The sequence below is a fragment of the Rhinatrema bivittatum genome, chromosome 4 (assembly GCF_901001135.1).
Source record: "Rhinatrema bivittatum chromosome 4, aRhiBiv1.1, whole genome shotgun sequence".
Taxonomy (NCBI): Eukaryota; Metazoa; Chordata; class Amphibia; order Gymnophiona; family Rhinatrematidae; genus Rhinatrema; species Rhinatrema bivittatum.
Genome location: NC_042618.1, coordinates 434,370,276 through 434,390,263, shown reverse-complemented (window position 1 = coordinate 434,390,263; position 19,988 = coordinate 434,370,276). Strand labels below are relative to the sequence as shown.

At 47.8% G+C, this 19,988-nt stretch overlaps 1 protein-coding gene across 4 annotated transcripts in view; it reads right to left on the bottom strand.

Moving 5' to 3' along the window:
* Window positions 1-19,988, bottom strand: part of HCFC2 (host cell factor C2) — a 116,722-nt gene that overhangs the window by 34,508 nt on the left and 62,226 nt on the right. For 3 of the 4 annotated variants that reach the window (XM_029601510.1, XM_029601513.1, XM_029601512.1), the window contains 2 exons: window positions 15,345-15,507; window positions 10,463-10,663 (listed from right to left, as the gene is read on the bottom strand). In XM_029601510.1, coding sequence (XP_029457370.1) covers window positions 10,463-10,663; window positions 15,345-15,507 — 364 coding nt within the window. The remainder of the gene's footprint in view (window positions 1-10,462; window positions 10,664-15,344; window positions 15,508-19,988) is intronic. The other variant, XM_029601511.1, reaches the window with a different exon arrangement.

Below are 19,988 nucleotides of genomic sequence, written 5' to 3'. Positions count from 1 at the left end.
GAAGTCTGCAAAATAATGAATCTCCAAAATGAGCAAAACACAAAAAAAAGTTTGATACCTGCAGGTGAATAATAATCAGATTGAAAGGTCACTGTGAATCATCCAAAGGACAAAACCACTCCTCTTCCTTTTAAAATCCCAGAATGGGGCAAATGTCGCTAAACAGTAAAGTTTTCCTTTTTCTTCTGGCTTGGAAGACTTTGTGTCAAGTGAAACATGGAAGGCCATGTTTAAGTTTTGAAGGAAAAAAAGTGCAAAGCACCTCCAACCCAGCTGCTAGTAGAATTCTGAAATAGCAAAATTGCTTACCTTATAATAGGTGTTATCCCAGGACAGCAGGATGTAGTCCTCACATATGGGTGATGTCAGTGACGGAGCCCTATCGCAGGAAAAACTTGTCAAAGTTTCTAGAAACTTTTGACTGGCAGCCTGAGGCTACTGAGCATGCCCAGCATGCCATGATATTCTCTGCCACAGGGGTCTCACTCCAATCTCGTATGTAGCAATAAGCGTTAGCAAAAAATAAATTAAGAAAGAATCTGAGACCCAACTCCGCGGGGTGGCGGGTGGGTTTCGTGAGGACTACATCCTGCTGTCCTATTACAAGGTAAGCAATTTTGCTTTATCCCAGGACAAGCAGGATGCTAGTCCTCACATATGGGTGATTAGCAAGCTAGAGGCTGAGTCATTTCAGATTGAGGCAACAGTGAAGTGATGTTGTTGGAAATGAGGCAGCAGAGGATCACAGCAGGTTGGTTGTAGAAGGAGGGCGGTTTAAACTGGAAACAAGTTCTTTAAGACAAATTGTCCATAGGCTGAATCTTGTCGCCCTTCTTTGTCCAAACAGTAATGAGCTGCAAAGGTGTGAAGAGAACTCCATGTTGCGGCTTTACATATGTCAAGGATTGGTACTGAACGATAGTGTGCTACTGTGGTTGACATTGCTCATACTGAATGTGCCTTAACTCGCCCTTGGAGAGGAAGGCCTGCTTTTTCATAGCAAAACTGTATGCAATCTGCTAGCCAATTGGATAAAGTATGTTTACCCACTGCTTTACCGGGTTTATTTGGATCATAAGAAACAAAAAGCTGATTGGATTTCCTGTGGACTGCAGTGAGGTTTAAATAAAAGGATAGCACACGCTTGCAGTCCAAGGTGTGTAAGGCTGTTTCTCCCTGGTGAGAATGAGGCCTTGGAAAGAATGTGGGTAAAACTATGGATTGGTTCAAGTGGAATTCTGTAACCACCTTGGGGAGGAATATGGAGAACCACTCTGTCATGTAGGAACTTTGTATAGGGTGAGTACGTGACAAGTGCTTGTACCTCACTAACCCTTCTAGCCGATGTAATGGCTATGAGGAAGATAGTCTTCCATGTGAGAAATTTAATATCACAGGAATCTATGGGTAAGATCAAGCTTTCAACATCCATGCTGTCAGGGATAGGGATTGAAGGTTGGGATGGCGCAACCGACCCTGATCCTGAGTTATGAGAGTGGGAGCTACTCCAGACGAATTGGATCTCTGACTGAGAGGTCTAGGAGTGTGGGAAACCATACTTGTCGAGGCCAATACGGGGCTATGAGTATCACTGACCCCTTGTCCTGCTATAGCTTCACTAGAGTCTTGGTTATGAGGGGTATTGGAGGATACGCGTATAGTAGACCTGAGGTCCAAGGGCGAGCAAAGGCGTCCTTGGCTGTCTGATTCTTCTGTTTGTGTAGAGAACAGAATTTGTCCACTTTGTGATTCAGATGGGACGCAAAGAGGTCTATTGTCGGTTGTCCCCAACGTTGGAATATCCTGGTCGCTACTGAGGGATCCAGGGACTACTTGTGTGGTTGGAATTGACGACTGAGTCGATCTGCCACTACATTGTGAATGCCTGCCAGATAAGTGGCCTGGAGGAACATTGAGTGGTTCAGGGCCCAGCCCCAAATCTGTGCACCTTCTTGACAAAGGAGATACGAGCCCGTACCCCCTTGTTTGTTGATGTACCACATGGCTACTGTGTTGTCCGTTTGGATGAGAACAGTCTTGTGTGAAAGGCAGTCCTTGAACGCATGCAGCACATAACGTATAGCTTGAAGCTCCAGAAAATTGATTTGAAATGTTGCTTCAAGCTTTGTCCAAGTACCCTGGGTTTGGAGATTGTCTATGTGTGCTCCCCAACCCAAGGTGGATGCATCTGTAGTTAAAGTTATTTGAGGGACTGGTTGTTGAAAGGGTAGGCCCTTGCGCACCCACCAAAGGAGAGATGAACGTAGCTGGTGGGTGACTTGAATTGGAGAATGCAGTGGTTGAATGGCTTGGATCCATTGTGATCTTAATGTCCATTGGGTTACTCTCATGGCTAGCCTTGCCATAGGAGTGACATGAACTTTGGAGGCCATGTGGCCTAGTAAGGTTAGAAACTGATGAGCTGTTGCTTGTTTCCTTGAGTGAATCGAGTTTGCCAACAGGGATAATGTTTCTGCTCGATCCTCGGGTAGAAAGGCTCTTGATAAGATAGTGTCCAAATCTGCACCTATGAATTGGAGTAGGAGAGATGGAATAAGGTGGGATTTTTGATAATTGATGAGGAATCCCATGAAGTGAAGTAGGGAAATTGTTCGATTGAGAGAGATGAGAGCTCCTTCTTGAGAGGGACTCCTGATGAGCCAGTCGTCTAGATATGGAAAGACATGCACACTTTGCTTGCGTAAGTGTGCTGCTATTACTGCCAGACATTTGGTGAATACTCTGGGAGCAGAGGCAAGGCCAAATGGTAGTACTTTGTACTGGAAATGTTGATGACCTACCATGAAGCGCAGATGCTTGCGATGAGGAGGGAATATTGGAATGTGAGCATAAGCGTCTTGAAGGTCCAGAGAACAAAGCCAGTCTCCTGTTTGAAGAAGGGGAAGCAGGGTGCCTGAACTTTTCTTTTTTTAGAAATTTTTTGAGATTTCTGAGGTCTAGTATGGGACGTAATCCTCCAGTTTTCTTTGGAATGAGGAAATAATGGGAATAGAATCCTCTTCCTTTCTGAGAACTGGGTACCATCTCTATAGCCCTGGCTCTCAGAAGGGTGGATAATTCTAGTTGTAGTTGAAGTGTGTGATTTTCGCTGAGATGAGAGTGACTCGGTGGAAAATCTTGGGGGATTGATATGAAATTGAGATGATATCCTTGGTGTATTATGGACAGGACCCATTGGTCCGATGTTATTGAAGTCCAATTGTTGTAAAAATTGGACAGTCTTCCTCCCACTGGTAGTGCTGGGTTAGGATTCGAGTAAAGGCTTTGTTCTCTGGATGTGATTTCAAAATCCAGTAGCAGGTCCGGTTTGCGGAGCTGGTTGGGGCCTCTGTTGTGGTCTTTGCTGGGACCTGGGAGGCCTCGGTCTGGATGCAGGAAGATAATATCTCCGTTGTCTGTAGAAAGGCCGCCTGGTATCTCTTCATGAGGGCCTGCGGCCAGCATGTGTGGAAGAGTCATGTGGAAGGGAGGATAACTATCGCAAAGTTTCTGTGTGTTCGCGTAACTGTGAAACTGCATCTTGTACTTTGGAGCCAAATAAATTAACTCCAAGGTAAGGAAGATCGACCAGTTTATCCTGCACCTCTGGCCTTAGATCCGAGGCTTTGAGCCAGGCCCATCTTCTGGCACTGATGCCTGATGCAGCAACTCTTGAAGCCGTCTCATAGCCATCATAGGCGGCTCGGACCTCATGCTTACCGGCGTCTAACCCCCAGTTAATAATAGTTTGTGCAGCTTCCTGGTATTGTGTAGGCAGGGATGGCACAAACTCCTCTATTTGTTTCCAGAGGTTCCTCTGGTACTGGGTCATGTATAGGTGGTATGCTGAAATTCTAGAGTTCAGCATTGCTCCTTGAAATATCTTGCGGCCCAGTTGATCCAGGAATCTGTTGTCTTTACCTGGAGGTGTTGATGAATGGGCCCTTGTTCTTCTGGACTTCTTTTGCGCCGATTCGACAACCACTGAGTGGTGGGGAAGTTGTGTTTTTTGATATCCTGGTGTGGACTGTACAAGATAAGTTGTATCCACCCTTTTATTCACCGCAGGAACCGTGCAGGGATGCTCCCAGAGACGTTGCTGTAGTTGCAAGAGGACATCATGGATAGGAATTGCAACTGTGTGTTTAGGGGGGTCTACAAATTGGAGTACTTCCAAAGTTTGTTGTCTGGCGTCCTGTTTCGCTTGTAGTTTGAAAGGGATGGAATCTGCCATCTCCTGTACAAAAATTGAAAAAGAAAAATCCTCTGGAGGTGATTGTTTCCTGGCATGAGGTGGTGATGGATCAGACATAAACGCCTCTGATGAGGCATCTGAATCAGTGTCAGACCAAGTATCATAGTCTGTAGGTTGATGAGGAGTAGGTGTAGTCCTATGAGGAGGTACACCAGAGGGTCCTGGTAAAGGGTCATCAGGTGGAATGTCCTCTACCTCCTCTTCTACAGGGTTAGATGGCAAGGAGGCTAGCAATTCTTGGTATCTCTTGGTATCTCATGGTATCTCATACTTTCAAAAAGAAACTAAAGACATGGCTATTCTGCCGAGCCTTCCCAAATACTAGTTCTACAATCTGATTTAGAACCATAATATCTCTTATGTAAATATTCAAACGCTAAGCTTGCTCACATTTTATCATACTCCATTGTATATAGTAACTTATTGTATAAAATTATTTATCTTTCGTTCTCCCCCTCTTTTTTTCCTCCTCCCTGTTAAGGCAACCCTGTTATAATGTAACTTTTATGCTCCTTCTAAATGACTCTTGTTGAATTGTTGGTTATAGTTCTGCTTAGTTCGATGTAAACCGAGTTGATTTGATCTGTATCAAGAAAGTCGGTATATAAAAGCCTTAAATAAATAAATAAATAATAAATAAGGATACCATGCAGTGCTGATTCTCCCGAACTTGGAACCTCAGAAACTGTTGGTGGACGTTTAGTCATCGAAGGTTTTAACTTAGTCAAGGTCTTTTGTCTCGATACCGATGTGGTCTTAGCTGGAGGTAAGGTGGGTGCCATAGTGTACACGGATATCGGCTGTGGAATCGATGGAACGGTCAATGTCGATGTAGAGAGAAATGAAAACATCGATATGGGAGTAGTAATCAAAGCTATCGGTGGTTCCGAAGAGCTTGGCATCTATGGAACTTCTGACATCGAGAGAGGCATCGATACGGATGGTAATGGCACCGATGAAATAGTCGAAGACTGCATTGGCGTGGTTTCCGGCATCGGTATTATCATTGGCATCAGCGATGTCGCCGGACGTTGTGCCTGCAAAGCTTCCATCACCAATTGCTTGATGAGGACGGCTAAGTCTTGCATAGTCGGTGGTAATTGCGATGTCGATGTGGGCGTCGATATTGATGGTGTAGACGATGGCACCGTGGGCGCGGAGGTTAGCGGAACATCGGTAGGTTTATGCCGCTTTGCAGTCAGTTTCCCGGGGGGGGGGGGGGGGGGGGGGAGCGACGGGGACGCTGAGGATCGACGATACCGGTGTTTATGCTTAGGCCTCAGTTCCGAGACTGACCTGGTCGATGATGTCGACGGGGCTGGCGATGAAGCGTCTCCGGATCCTTCGAGGTGCTGTTTTTTAAGAAGGAGTTTCTTTGTGACTCCTATTGTAGATGATTTCGTCGAAGTAGACGGTGAGGGAATTAGCCGGAGATGGAAAAAGATGTGTCATCTTTTCCTGCCGGAGTTTCCTACCTTTCAGGGTCATCTCCTGGCATTGTGGGCATGATGAAATATCATGCTTTTCACTCAAACAGATCACACATTCAAGATGTGGATCTGTTATTGACATGGTCCGATTACAGACCGGGCATTTTTTGAACCCAAGGCCATGTCACTATCGACAGCAGTCGATGAAAAATTCTGTGAAAAAATAAGCAATGAGAAAGCGAAAATCGCTATTAGTTTTGTCACCGTCCAGTGACAAATGCGAAGTGAGACCCGAAATGGGGAAAATATGAGAAGATTAAATGACTTTTTCAGTCAAAATTGTGAGTAAACTCACAGGGCTCCTGTCACCGCGATGCTCAGAGCAGCGCAGAAAAACGAAGACTGGAGTGAGACCCCTATGGCAGAGAATATCCTGGCATGCTGGGCATGCTCAGTAGCCTCAGGCTGCCAGTCAAAAGTTTCTAGAAACTTTGACAGAAGCTTTTCCCGCGATAGGGCTCTGTCACTGACATCACCCATATGTGAGGACTAGCATCCTGCTTGTCCTGGGATAAAACATTTTACCCAACAATTGCCTGCAACTTCTGGAAGTGGAAAAAGGATCACTGAAACAGAGAAAGCAACAGCTTCCTAGTGTTTAAGGAAAGATCCTGAAAACTCACAGCACATTGTGCCTAAGCAGCAGGCCTATGAACATGAGTTATGCTCACCCTAAGACTGTTGTTGATCAGCGGGGTGGGGGTGCGTTTGAGGAATAATGGGTATTGGCTTTCTGTCTTCCACCACCACACCCTACTAATCCACACTTTCCTCTCTCTTTCCCACCCCCTACTTAACACCATTTTCCTCCTTCATGGATGATCCTCACATTTTTCTCCTTCTTGTATCCCTGACCCCTGCATTCTTTGCTCCTACCCCTCCTTAAGTCACAGCTCCCTGACTTTTGCACCCTTGTTCTACCTTCAGCTGAGTAAGTCCCAAATCCTGGACTCACAGCTGCAGACTGTGCCTTGGGTGTTGCAGCTCCTCTTCAGTTTCCCCCAACAATCTATCTGCAGTTTCTGCACCAGAGTTTCCCCTACACCCTCCTCCCCCACCTCCCGTTCCCTTGCAGGTTAACTGAGAAAGGGGCATAGTGGAGCTCTAAACAGTGTCCCAGAGCTTTTTAGCATTTCCCTAGAGACCCAGTAATTGAAAATTTCCCCAAGTCTCTGGGAGAAATCTGGAGAGTTCTCAGGTATTGTAAAGAGACAGCATTGGGGAATTGAAGTTCCTGATTGAACAGCATTAAGTGTGTGTGGGAGAGCAGTGGAAATTTCCAAGTGAGGTAGATGATCAGATCCGTAGATACAGCCCATAAACATGCTCAGAGATGAGAAGACAAAATTTATCCTGATCTAGCAATACAGCAAAATTGAACTTCTGCCTCCTCTCCATGATAGTGTTTAATTACTGTACACTAAGAGATGGACCCTACTGCAAAGGTACACAGAAACTTAAAACTGAAGGGAAGGGGGCAAATATGCATGACTCATCTTCATTTAAAGACTAGTTGTAAAATGTGTCAATTTGCTTTCATTTGTTATTTTCTCCTTCAGATGGACACACACACTGGTAGAAATGAGATTTTCTAGTTTTGATGTTATGCTTTCATCTTCAATGAAAGTTAAAAAAAAAGCAAAACAAAAAACCCCAATTAGTCTGAATAAGCTCTAGCTAATTCTAGTACAATCTAAGATCCACCACCAATAGCAACTTAATTTCACAAATTAATTTTGAGACCATCATATCCTCAAAGCTTTCATATGCTACTTATAGCTTAGCCAAATATTTTAATCGGTGTTATTTCAAAAGAAATTTTGTTTGCAGCATATAAAATGTTTTTGGTTTTTTTTTTGTATGCGGCAAAAGAAAATTGGTTCTTACCTGCTAATTTTTGTTCCTGTAGTACCACGGATCTCTCCAGGCTCCTGGACTTTGCCTCCCCACCAGCAGATGGAGACAGAGAAGTTTTGACCAACTCTGCCCTATACCCTGAGGTGCCACCTACAGTCCGACAGTATTTAACTGTATCAAGTAGAACATAACAAGTTAACGGCCCCGCAAGAACCAGGGGAGCGAAACCTGTAACCGCAGTCAACCTGCTCACGAACCCCAAGACAAACAGAACCCGTGAGCGTGTAAAAAGAAAACATAATTGGAAAATGATTCTGCTGAAAACTGAAGCACTGAACAAGCAGACTCTCCTCGTCCGAGTACTGAAAATGGGCGGGACTCTGGACTAATCCGTGGTACTACAGGAACGAAAATTAGCAGGTAAGAACCAAATTTTCTTTTCCATGTACGTACCTGGATCAGTCCAGACTCCTGGGATGTACCAGAGCTCTTCTAGTTAGGGTGGGATCCTAAGAGTCCTGCTCAGATCACAGCTTCACCAAACCCCCCAGTCCTGGGGCCTGGACATACAACAGGTAATGCCTCGCAAAGTGTGCAATGACTTTCGCCCTACAAATCTCTTGCGGTGAAACTAATTTACATTCCGCTCACGATGTTGCCTGCGAACGGGTAGAATGTGCTAGTAGCCCAACCGGGAGTGTTCGGCCTTGAAGCAGATACACCGAAGCAATAGCCTCCTTCAACCAGCGAGCAATCATAGCCCTGGACGCCTTGTGTCCCCGGTTGTGACCACTCCACAACACAAAACAATGGTCTGATATACGGAAACTAATAGTAACCTCCAAATAACGCAATAGAATGTGACACACGTCCAGCTTCCTCAGTTCCCTCGACTGGGGATCGGCCCGATCCGAGTCAGTAAAGGAAGGGAGCTCTACATATTGATTCAAATGAAATAAGGATACAATTTTTGGAAGAAAGGATGGAAACGTTCATAAAGAAACTCCCATACCCGTATCCTCAAAAAGGGTTCCCTGCAGAATAATGCCTGAAGCTCCGAAAGCCGACGAGCTGAGGAAATAGCCACAAGGAAAACAGTCTTTAACGTAAGATCTTTTAGCGTTGCCCTCTTCATTGGTTCAAAAGGAGCCCCACACAGAGCCTTGAGAACCAGGTTCAAGCTCCACGACGGACAAGGGCTCCTGATCAGCAGATGTAAATGTTTTGCTCCTCTGAGAAAAAACGTGCCACATCCGGATGCGCAGCCAACACTGCTCTGACAACCTTTCAGCGGAAGCAACCGAGAGATGCCACCTATACCCATAACAAACTGCATGAAAGGCCCTTTGCGAGACCAGCCTGTAAGGACGACAAAATATGCGAAATCGAGGCACCAGCAGGAGCCACCCCTTGACTCAAAAATACCCCAAACTCTGACATAGGCCAGAGAAGTAGAGGGTTTCCTAGACTGCAAGAGGGTAGCCACAACTGCATTAGAGTAGCCCTTACTCTTTAAACGCTGCCTTTCAAAAGCCATGCCGCTAGACAAAAGCGATCTGCCTCTTCTAAACAAACGGGCCCCTGACGAAGAAGGTTTGAGAGGTCTCGCAGCCGGAGGGGTCCTTCCACCACCAGACTGACTAGATCTGCAAACCATGGACGTCTTGGCCATTCCGGAGCTACCATAATCACCTCCTGCAGGTGAGACTATGTGCCTCAGCACCTTGCCAATCAGAGACCATGGCAGGAACACGTAGAGAAGAACATTCTTTGGCCAGGCGAGAACCAGAGCGTCCATGCCTTCTGCTCCTGGCTCTCGGCGACGACTGAAGAAACGAGGAGCCTGCGCATTGTGAAACGTTGCCATCAGGTCTATGCTCGGTCTGGACCACCTGTTGCAGATGAGGTCGAAAGCCTCCGGAGAGGGCTCCCACTCCCCGGGATCAAGCAGATTGAGACTGAGAAAGTCGGCCTGAACATTGTCGACCCAGGCGATGCGAGAGGCTGCAATGCTGACTAAATGTTTTTCTGCCCATATTATCAACTGTTACGCTTTGCTGGCGACTGGACGACTCTTGGTTCCTCCTTGACGATTGATATAAGCAACTGTAGTAGCATTGTCTGACAGAATCCTGACTGACTTCCCTTGCATTCTCGGTCAAAGGGGCTGCAGAGCTAAGCGCACCGCTCTGGTCTTGAGACGACTGATTGATCGCTGGGATTCCTCCCTCAACCACTGGCCCTGCACCGACTTCTCCTGATACACCGCTTCCCCATTCGGAGAGACTGGCGTCTGTGGTGACCACCGTCCAATCGAGAATTTCCAGGGATACCCCGCGGCTCAAGTTGTCCGGTTCAGCCACCAATCTAGACTGGAACACGCAGAATCTGTACTTCTCCGTCTCCATCTGCTGGTGGGGAGGCAAAACCCAGGAGTCTGGATTGATCCGGGTACGTACAGGGAACAAAAATTTCTTTTGGAAAAAAAAATGAGACTGATAATTAAAATATCTGGTCAAGCCACAAGAAGTGTACACAAGCTACTGAGGATATGATGGTTTCAAAATTAATTTGTGAAACTGAATTGCTATAGGTGGTAGATCTTTCTTTGTGTTGAACTTTTGCCACATTTTTTTTGTGAGTATCCCTAGTTCAAGTTGGTCTTCCACACTTCCATGCTTTGCCAAGCTTTACTTTCCCTCTTTTCCAAACATCACTCATAGTCCTGATAACTGAACTAGTGCTTACAAGTACATACAAGATATTTTCCATTCCACCCCTTCCCATGCACCCAATTCATTGGATTCAAATATATATTTTTTCTGGCTCCAAATACAGTATGTGAAACGTATTTTCAAACCTTCAGAATTTGTACTGAATGTTGTTAGTGATGTTTCATCTTTAACAAGTGCCCCGTATGTGCGTGATGGTTCAGTTTTAATGGCCTGCTGGGTTACCATAGCTTGTGTGTTCTGGACCGTACAGGACGCAGAGGCATCAGGGGTCACAGTTCGTGGGTTCAAGTCTTGTAGTTCTCCTAAATCAGTTGAAATTTTAGGACCTGCAATATAAAGCACATAGCAACACCAACTTTAAAACAGGTGCATCCCTGTTTGTTAGACTATGAGGACAACTTTCAAACAACTCTGCACTGCCTCACATATGCGTGTATATGGCCACTCTGAAAACTACTGCAGTAATTTATAACCTGTGCATATCAGGTATGCACAGATTATAAAATATGTGTATGTCCACCCAACATATACACATATATATGTTACATGCAAATACCTGCAATGCACTGAAAGAGTATTTCAATGTATTGAATGTGCCTACTTTAGAAACACGCACATAAAACCTCTATTTATATGTATAGGGTAGTAGATCTTAAAACTTGTGCGCAAAACTGAAATCGACAGTTTTTTCCAATTCCTCCATCAGTTCACCGCGTCCTTCTCCAGGTCGTTGAAACCCTCTTAGTTCTTCAACCTCAGCACCCCCCCAGGTCACCCAGACCTCACACCCAACCAACTGACAATAGAGGACCGAACTATGTATTTACCCTCAAGGCTATATTTGAAACTCTATGTACGATGATGAAACACATATGAAAGTCAGATTAGCAACTTTGCCTCTTGTGGATGATCGCGCCCAATAGGGGCCATGGCGGGAAGTCGTATAACAGAGTCTCCTGTGGCCAGGTCTGTACCAGGGCATCGATTCCCTGGAACTAGGGTTCCCGCCTGTGGTTGAAGAAACTGGGTACTTGGGTGTTGGACCTATTTGCCAGGAGGTCCATGGTTGGTGTTCCCCAATGGTTTACTATCAATTGGAATGCTGTGGTCGACAGCCTCAATTCTCCTGAATCTAGACTTTCTCTGCTGAGGTAGTCCGCAACGACATTGTCTTTCCCGGCAATGTGGACGGCCGAGATCTCTTGAAGATTCACTTCTGCCCATGACATTAGGAGGTCTATTTCCAGAGACACCTGTTGCCTCTGGTTCCTCCACTGACAGTTGTTGTAGGCCACTGTTGTGGCGTTGTCCGACATTACTCCGACTGCTTTGTCTCGGAGTCTGTGAACTAACCTTAGGCAGGCTAGTCTGACTGCCTGGGCTTCTAGGCGATTGATGTTCCAGCCCGACTCTTCTTCGTTCCATTGCCCTTGGGCGGTCAGCTCCTGGCAGTGTGCTCCCCATCCTCGTAGACTGGCATCCGTGGTGAGTAGGATCCAGGTTGGTGAGGATAGTCTCATTCCCTGGCTCAGATGGGCTTCTTGTAGCCAACATCGTAGTTGGGCCCGAACTCTGTCCGGGAGCTGAAGAGGTACGGTGTACTTCTGGGACGGTGGATTCCATCGTGATAGTAGTGAGCGTTGTAGGGGTCTCATGTGAGCTCGTGCCCTTGGCACTACTTCCAGTGTGGATGCCATGCGGCCGAAGACTTGTAGGTAATCCCATGCTGTGGGGCGAAGTTCGCTCAACAGGGTTCGTAACTGGGTCATCAGTTTTGATCTCCTTGTCGGTGTCAGAATGACCTTGTCTTGTTTGGCGTCGAACCGGACTCCCAAGTATTCTAGATATTGGGAGGGCTGCAAGCAGCTCTTGTTTGTGTTGACCACCCACCCGAGGCTCTCCAGTAGAGTTTTGACTCTGTTGGTTGCCTGGTGGCTTTCCTCTGGGGATTTCGCTCTGATCAGCCAATCGTCTAGATAAGGGTGGACATGGATTCCTTCCTTCCTCAGTGTTGCTGCCACCACCACTATGATCTTGGTGAACGTCCAGGGGTGCAGTGGCTAACCCGAAAGGTAGTGCCCAGAACTGGTCCAGGATCGAGAAGAGTAGAAAACGCTGATGCCCTTGATGGATCAGAATGTGTAGGTAGGCTTCCGACAGATCCAGGGATGTAAGGAACTCTCCCGGTTGTATCGCCCTTATTTCAGAGCGTAGGGTTTCCATGCGGAAGCGAGGAATCTTCAGGTGCCTGTTGACAGCTTTGAGGTCTAGGATGACTCTGAACAGCCCTTCTTTCTTGGGGACGATAAAATAGATGGAATAATGTCCAGTATTTATTTGTTGTGGAGGCACCGATGTTATAGCCTCTAAAGCTAGCAATCTGGTCAGTGTAGCTTCCACTACCATCCTCTTGGAAGGGTCGTGGCAGGGAGATTCCATAAACTTGTCCGGAGGGAGGTGGTGGAAGGCCAGGTAATATCCCTCTCGAATGATGGATAGGACTCACTTGTCCAAAGTTCTCTCGACCCATCTTTGGTAGAATAGGGCAAGTCTGCCCCCTATGGCTTCTTCCTTTGGATGGGTCGGCTGATTTTCATTGTGGGGTGCAGCTGGGGCCTGAGCTCGAGCTGGCTCGTCCTTTGGTTGTGCTTGTTCCGAAAGGACTGGCTCCGGCCTGCAGGGTTGGCCGCTTGATATGTGCTTCTATATGGGTTGAAGCGCTGTGATCCTCTGACCCTGGAGGTTCGAGGGAAGGATCGCTAGTTTCTTTTATTCCTGTCTTCTGGTAGCCGCGGCAGTGGGGACTCTCCCCATTTGTTGTCCAGTTTCTCTAGTTTGCTTCTGAACAAGAGTGTTCCCTTGAAAGGCATCCTTGTGAGTCTCGTTTTGGAGGATGCGTCGGCCGACCAGTTTCGGAGCCAGATTTGTCTTCTGGCTGCCACGGCGGATGACAGACCTCTAGCTGCTGTGTGTACCAGATCAGAAGCGGCATCTGCGAGGAATGATACAGTTGGTTCCAGGGCCTCCCCAGGAGTGTTGTTCCTGGTCTGTGCTAAGCAGGTGCGTGTCACCATGGCGCAGCAGGCTGCGATCTGTAAAGACATAGCGGAGACGTCAAAGGACTGTTGGAGGATAGATTCCAGACGTCTGTCTTGAGCATCCTTAAGTGCTGCTCCTCCTTCCACCGGGATAGTAGTGCGCTTCGAGACCGCGCAGACCATGGCATCCACTTTCGGACATGCCAGGAGATCTTTGGCAGCTGGGTCCAGAGGATACATGGCTGCCAGAGCCCGGCCCACTTTGAATGTAGTTTCTGGGGCATCCCATTCCAGGTCAATTAGTTGCTGGACGGCTTGTAATAGTGGGAAATGATGGGAGGTCTGACAGAGTCCCTCTAATAGTGGGTTTTGTCTTAAGTTCCCCCGAGGCACTTGTGCCCGGGATAGCAAGTTCTTTTAAGCTGCGTGTGACCAGGTCTGGAAGCTCGTCCTTAAGTGAAGAAGTGTCTCATGGTTCGGTCGGTCTCTGTTCCCGGAGGGAGTTCCCCTTCCTCCAGGTGTTCTGAATCCTCATCTGAGTTGTCCGTGTCCCCGAAGATGGGGCTTCTGGGTGGTGGGATCACTTCCCTGGGCATAGAGGGTCCCGGTATGTTGAGGTCCTCTGGTGGAACCTGTGGCCGTGTAATAGGAGGCCCCAGTTGCATGTGGACAAAGGTATGCAGACCTTTGAAGAATTCCACCCAGGAGATAGATGCTGGGTCTAGGCTAAGGGGCGCCTTGTCCCTGGGGAGCCCCGTTTGAAGGGGGGGTCCCCGCTGTGCAATGCTAGGTCCGGCGTACTTCTCGAGAGGCTGAAGCCCGGTACCAGCTGGGGAGGGCCATGAGTTGGATCCCCTAGGGCCTCTTCGCACTGTATACACAGGGTAGTGGCCTCCTCATGCTCTGCAGGGCAAAGGCCCTGAGCCTTGAGTTTCTTTTCTGGTGATGCCATGGGTTGTGCGCGTAAAATACAGTTGTGCGCTCCGGTGTGCATCGAAGTTGTGCGCGTAGGTTGGGTGCGTGCTCAGGTAGATGTGCGCGCAGGTTGAAGTTATGCGCCCGGCACAGTAAGTGCGTGGCTAAGCACGTTGCTTGTGCGCCCTGTACTTGGGCGCGCGACGCTGTGCGCAATGCTAGTCTGTGCGCACGGATTGAAACGGCGGACAGGGCGGCAAACAGAACAAGATGGTGATGGCAACCATGAGGACAATATGGCAACCACCTCGGAGGGTCTCCATGTGGGAGGACCCTCGGATCTGACCGGGTTCTAGCCCTGCTAGGGCAGATCAACCCGATGGCACTGGTCCCAGCTGGCGACCTGTGCGTCTCCTCGAGCTTCGGAGACCGGAGACTTTTAAATAGATTTCTACCTTACCTTATCTCGGCGCTTCCCGGTCTCGTTCCGGGCGGTCTCCGGCTGCGGGGGGAGAGGGAAAATACCTTCACCGCCGCGCTCGAGGTTACACCCGCTGTCTCTCAGCCTCACCTGATGTCGGGGGCTAGGTTCAAAGCACACTATACAGGTCCTGGCAGGAGAAAAGGGAGGACACACCGGAGAAGCTGCAAGGCTACTGTCCTCCTCCTCCTCCTCCTGTTTCACAGTGATAGGCTCCGGTAAATGAGAAGATACAGGTGGGGGGGGTGGGGGGAGAGGGGAAGAGAAGACTGCACCATCCAGTGCCACCAATGTTTTGTTTTGAGAGGGTTGCCAGTCTCCAGTCTCCCCATAGCAATTTGGCCAGGACTGGCCAATTCCATGGCAAGGGCTGAATTTTGGGACACTTATCGCAGCTGCACAGGAGACTAGGGCCTTATTATAGGTTATGACCAACAGGGTTCATATAATAGATGATAGTTATGGTTAACACAGTGTCATAGTTGATAGTTATGCTGTATTGAGAACAGCTTATTCAATTAATCCCAGTTATTTATCTTAATTATCTCACTAAACTGCACAAGTCGGCCTTACCTAAGGTTTTAAGGTGAAACACTGGAGGTGAAAGTAGTACGGCATTTGATTCACCGACTCCTCCCACATCGGATTGCTTCTCTGTAGTGGTTATTTTCATATCTGTGGATTCCGTTTCTGTGGTATTTCGTATTAAGGGATTTGTTGAAACAGGAACTTGTATCTAACCAAAAGGAAATCATTCATAATTATGCCACAGATGTGGGGAAGGAAAACCCAATCAGCACCTAGCTTTGATCTTCAGTAGCAGCTGCAAGTGATTAAAAGCCAAAGCTCCTAAAAGGACTCCTAGCACCTCTCAGATCCCCAGCTGTCTGTAAAGCATTAAACTGCAACATCAAATCCAACATTCCCAAAACGCACCCAAATGATACATGCTAGTGCCACAGCTTGAAAGATAAAGCTATTAATTAGCTAAAGGAAAATTGGTTCTTATCTGCTAATTTTCTTTCCTGTAGTAGCCACAGATCAGTCCAGACTCCTGGGTTTTGCCACCCCTCCAGCAGATGGAGACAGAGAAAGTTTTACTGACACTGCCACATAACACAAGGTACCACCTGCAGTCCCTCAGTATTGATCTGTACCCAAGCCAAAATAGTAAAAATACCAACACAATAACTAAATTATCATCCCCTGAACGAGCAGTGGGATGTGGAAAACTGGAACAGATAACCGCGCCCATACAAAAAACATGTAGGACTAACAAAATCTGTTCCATTCTTCACTGTAATCACAAAAACAGATCGAGCAGACTCTCCAATTCTCCCTTTCCTCCAGTGAGCGGGACTCTGGACTGATCTGAGGTACTACAGGAACAAAAATTAGCAGGTAAGAACCAATTTTCCTTTCCCTGTACATACCCCAGGTCAGTCCAAACTCCTGGGATGTACAAAAGCTTCCCTTAACAGGGTGGGACCACAAAAGTCTAGCTTGAAGTACACTTTCACCAAAACCCATGGCCTCTGGGGCCTGGAGATCCAAACAGTAATGCCTGGTGAAAATGTGCTTCAATTTTCAAGTAGCCACCCTGCAGAATTCTTGCGGCAAAACCTGCTGACACTCGGCCCAGGAAATCGCCTGGGAATGGGTAGAATGAGCCCTTAACCCCTCCGGGTCAGGACGACCCTGACAGATGTACGAGGAGCCAATAGTTTTGTTTCAACCACTGTGCAATTGTGGTTTTTGATGCCTTATGACCCTTTTTTGCACCAGTCCATAGCACAAAAAGATGATCTGATAAGCGGAAGCTGTTAGTGACCTTAAGGTACTGCAAAAATACACGCTTCACATACAAATGTCGCAATTCTTTGGCCTGAGGCGTTATAGGATCCAAACTTGGGAAGGATGGGCGCTCCATTGACTGATTTAAATGGAATGGCGACACCACCTTTGGTAGAAAGGAAGGAACTGTCCTCAAGAAGACCCTCGAATCCGAAAATCTCAAAAAAGGCTTTCTACATCACAAGGCCTGAAGCACCGAAAACAGACGAGCCAAACAAATTGCTACCAAGAAAATCACCTTCAAAGTGAGATTTTTCAAAGTAGCCCATTTCAGAGGTTCAAACGGAGCCGCACATAATCTCAAGGACTACATTAAGGCTCCAAGGACAACAAGGCTTCCGAATCAGAAGACCCAACTACTTTGCTATCCAGAGAAAGCACACCACATCCGGATGTGCAGCTAGAGATGCTCTTTGAACCTTACTTCGACGACAGCCCAAAGCCGCCACCTAAACCCTGAGGGAATTAAAGGATAAACCTTTACCAGACCATTTTGCAGAAAGTCCAAAATATGTGCTAAAGAGGCCTGCATAGGATCAACCCCTTGCTCTGTACACCAGGCCTCAAAAACTCTTCATACCCTCACATACACCAAGGAGGTGGAAGTCTTCCTAGACTGCAAAAGAGTAGTGCTGATCGGGCCAGATTCCTACGTGCAAGTACACTTTGGTCAAATCCAGAGACGCAAGGTACTCTCCCCCACCCCCTCCCTCCCCCTCCTGCACTGCTACAATCATCGAACGCAGTGTTTCCATCCGAAACCAAGGAACCTTGAGAGCCACATTTACTCTTTTTAAATCCAGGATTGGGCAGAATGTGCCCTTCTTCTTGGGGTCTATGAAACAAATGGAATAGTGGCCTGTCCCCTGTTCCTCCAGGGGGACAGGAACAATGGCTCCCAGCATGCGAAGACGACAGACGGTTTCCTGTACTGCTAACTTCTTTTCCTCGTAAGAACACAGGGCGACCATGAACAAGTCTCTTAGTGGCTGAACAAATTCTAAAGCGTAACCTTGTATTATCACTCTTAAGACCCACTGGTCTGATGTGATCCATGTAAAAAAGAGCCAACCGACCCCCTATAACCGGAACCGAGGTGTGGATCGGCCTCGCTTCATTGGATGGATTTGGCTCCACTGCCAGCCCCTGGGAGGAGCCATCTCTACCCAGCTGTCGCCCATGAAAGGACTGATTCCAGGACAGTTGCCTTCCCGAGGACTGACCCTGGGCACCACCTGAAACCCTGAGGCGCCAAAACCGCCTATTACTTCTGAAACAAGAGCATGGAGGAAAGGACTCTTTCCCTTTTGGCTTATCTTCAGGCAATTTATGACCTTTACTCTCCCCGAGAAAAGTTTGATCATCTCTTCCAAGTCCTGACCAAAGAGCAACTTCCTGTTAAAAGGTAACGCTCCCAACCGAGACTTAGATGAAACATCAGCCGACCAATTCCTCAACCAGAGTTGTCTCTGGGCCAAAACCGCCAACATTATCGTCCTGGACAAAGTCCTGATGAGGTCATATAAAGCATCAGCTCCATAGGCCACCACAGCTTCCAGCCACTCTGCCTCAGATTCAGATAAGGACTTGTCTGCTTACAACTGCTGTACCCAATGCAGGCCTTACCTCAGCATAAAACTGCTACACACCGCCATTCGAATGCCAAGGGCAGACACCTCAAAAATCTTCTTGATGTGTTCTTCCTGCTTCCTATCCTAAAGGTCTTTCAGCACTGTAGAACCGGCCACTGGAATGGTTGTTTTCTTAGCAAGAGCCAAAACCGATGCATCCACTTTTGGGACATTCAGGAGCTCAAATGTATCCTCTGGCAAAGGATACAACGTATCCATGGCTCTGCCAACCTGCAAGCTGGTCTCGTGACTATCGCACTCCCTAAATACCAACTTGCTGACCAAGTTGTGGAAGGGAAAAGACCATGTCAAACCCTGGAGTCCATTCATGACAGGGTCCACTTCTTCCTGATCAGACTCCTCACGCAAGATCTTTATACCCAATTCTTCCAGAACAGCGGGTACTAAGGGACCCAGCTCCTCCTTGTGGAACAACTGTACCACCCTGGGATCATCCCTTTCCACAGCAAGGTTCTTCGCCCACACCTGATCCAGATCAGACTCTGGCGGGTCCTGCGCCTGCAGATCCTCACCTCCTGAACCCTCAGAGGAGCTCTCCGCAGCTGTTGTTGGTGCCAGGGCCTCGGCCCCTGGGACTCACCGAACCTTTGTAGCCCCCACAGCCAGAGAAAGTCTAGCCCTCTTTGCTGGCCTTGGACGCACCAAAAACCCCTGCTCAGCTCTACGCTGTCCCATGGCTTTCCTGGCCTTGTAAGCCCTGTGTAGCAACAGGACAAAATCAGAAGAAAAAGTGGAAGAATCATCTGACTCCTCCAGGAGATCCTCCTCACTTCCTGACTGAGGCCCCTCAGTATCTTGCCTCCTTGGAGGACCTAACCACCAGGGATAAAGGAGGAGGGAAATCCCCATTCCCAGCCCGCAAAGCAGCTGCGAACGTGGACAAAATGGCTGCCGTTCCCGCGCTTATCCAGAAGGGGTCATCCATAGGCTGCCTTGCTGAAGAGAGTCTCCCAGGCTCGTGGCGCCTGGCCGAAGTCGCTGTGACCTTCACAGAAGTGCCCTGTCTCTCCTGTCTCTCCTAGGCCGATGCTCCTAGTGCGAGGCACTAGGAGCATCGGCTGTCGCACGTCCTCACAAACTGTACAGCACAACCTGTGCAGCAGGAAAATTGGGCACCAAGCTGCAACAATTAAACAGCCGCCAAAGGAACAGAAAAAATAAAGGCAAGCCGCCCATTCGCCTGTAAGGAGGAGTTGGATTAAGACTTGCCATCCCACAACAATAACCCAACTGTCATTTTCTCCTTTTTTTTTTTGGCAAATTTTAATCAGGCAACAAAATCACTTCCCTGTAAAAACTGAACTGGCATCAGGCACTGTCCATCCTCCAGGGAGAGGAAACTGGAACCACCAGTTTTCTGCTCTCTCCGGAGATGAAGGACCTAGCAATAAAGGGTCCCCAACCCCCTGCTCGTCCACCTCAAAGACCAGGGGGGATGGCCCCACCAAGACCTAGCAACCCCCTGGGAGGCAATTTCTCCTTGTTCTTTTAGTCTCATTTTATTTTTCAACTTCAGACTGCAGGCTTTGCACCTCCACCATCTGCTGGAGAGAGAGAAATACCGAGGGACTGCAGGGCTATGTCAGTAAAAATTTCTCTGTCTCTATCTGCTGGAGGGGAGGGAAAACCCAGGAGTCTGGACTGACCTGAGTACATATAGGGAAAGGTGTATTTGTTGTTTCATATACTAAAACCAAAATTCCTGTTCTCC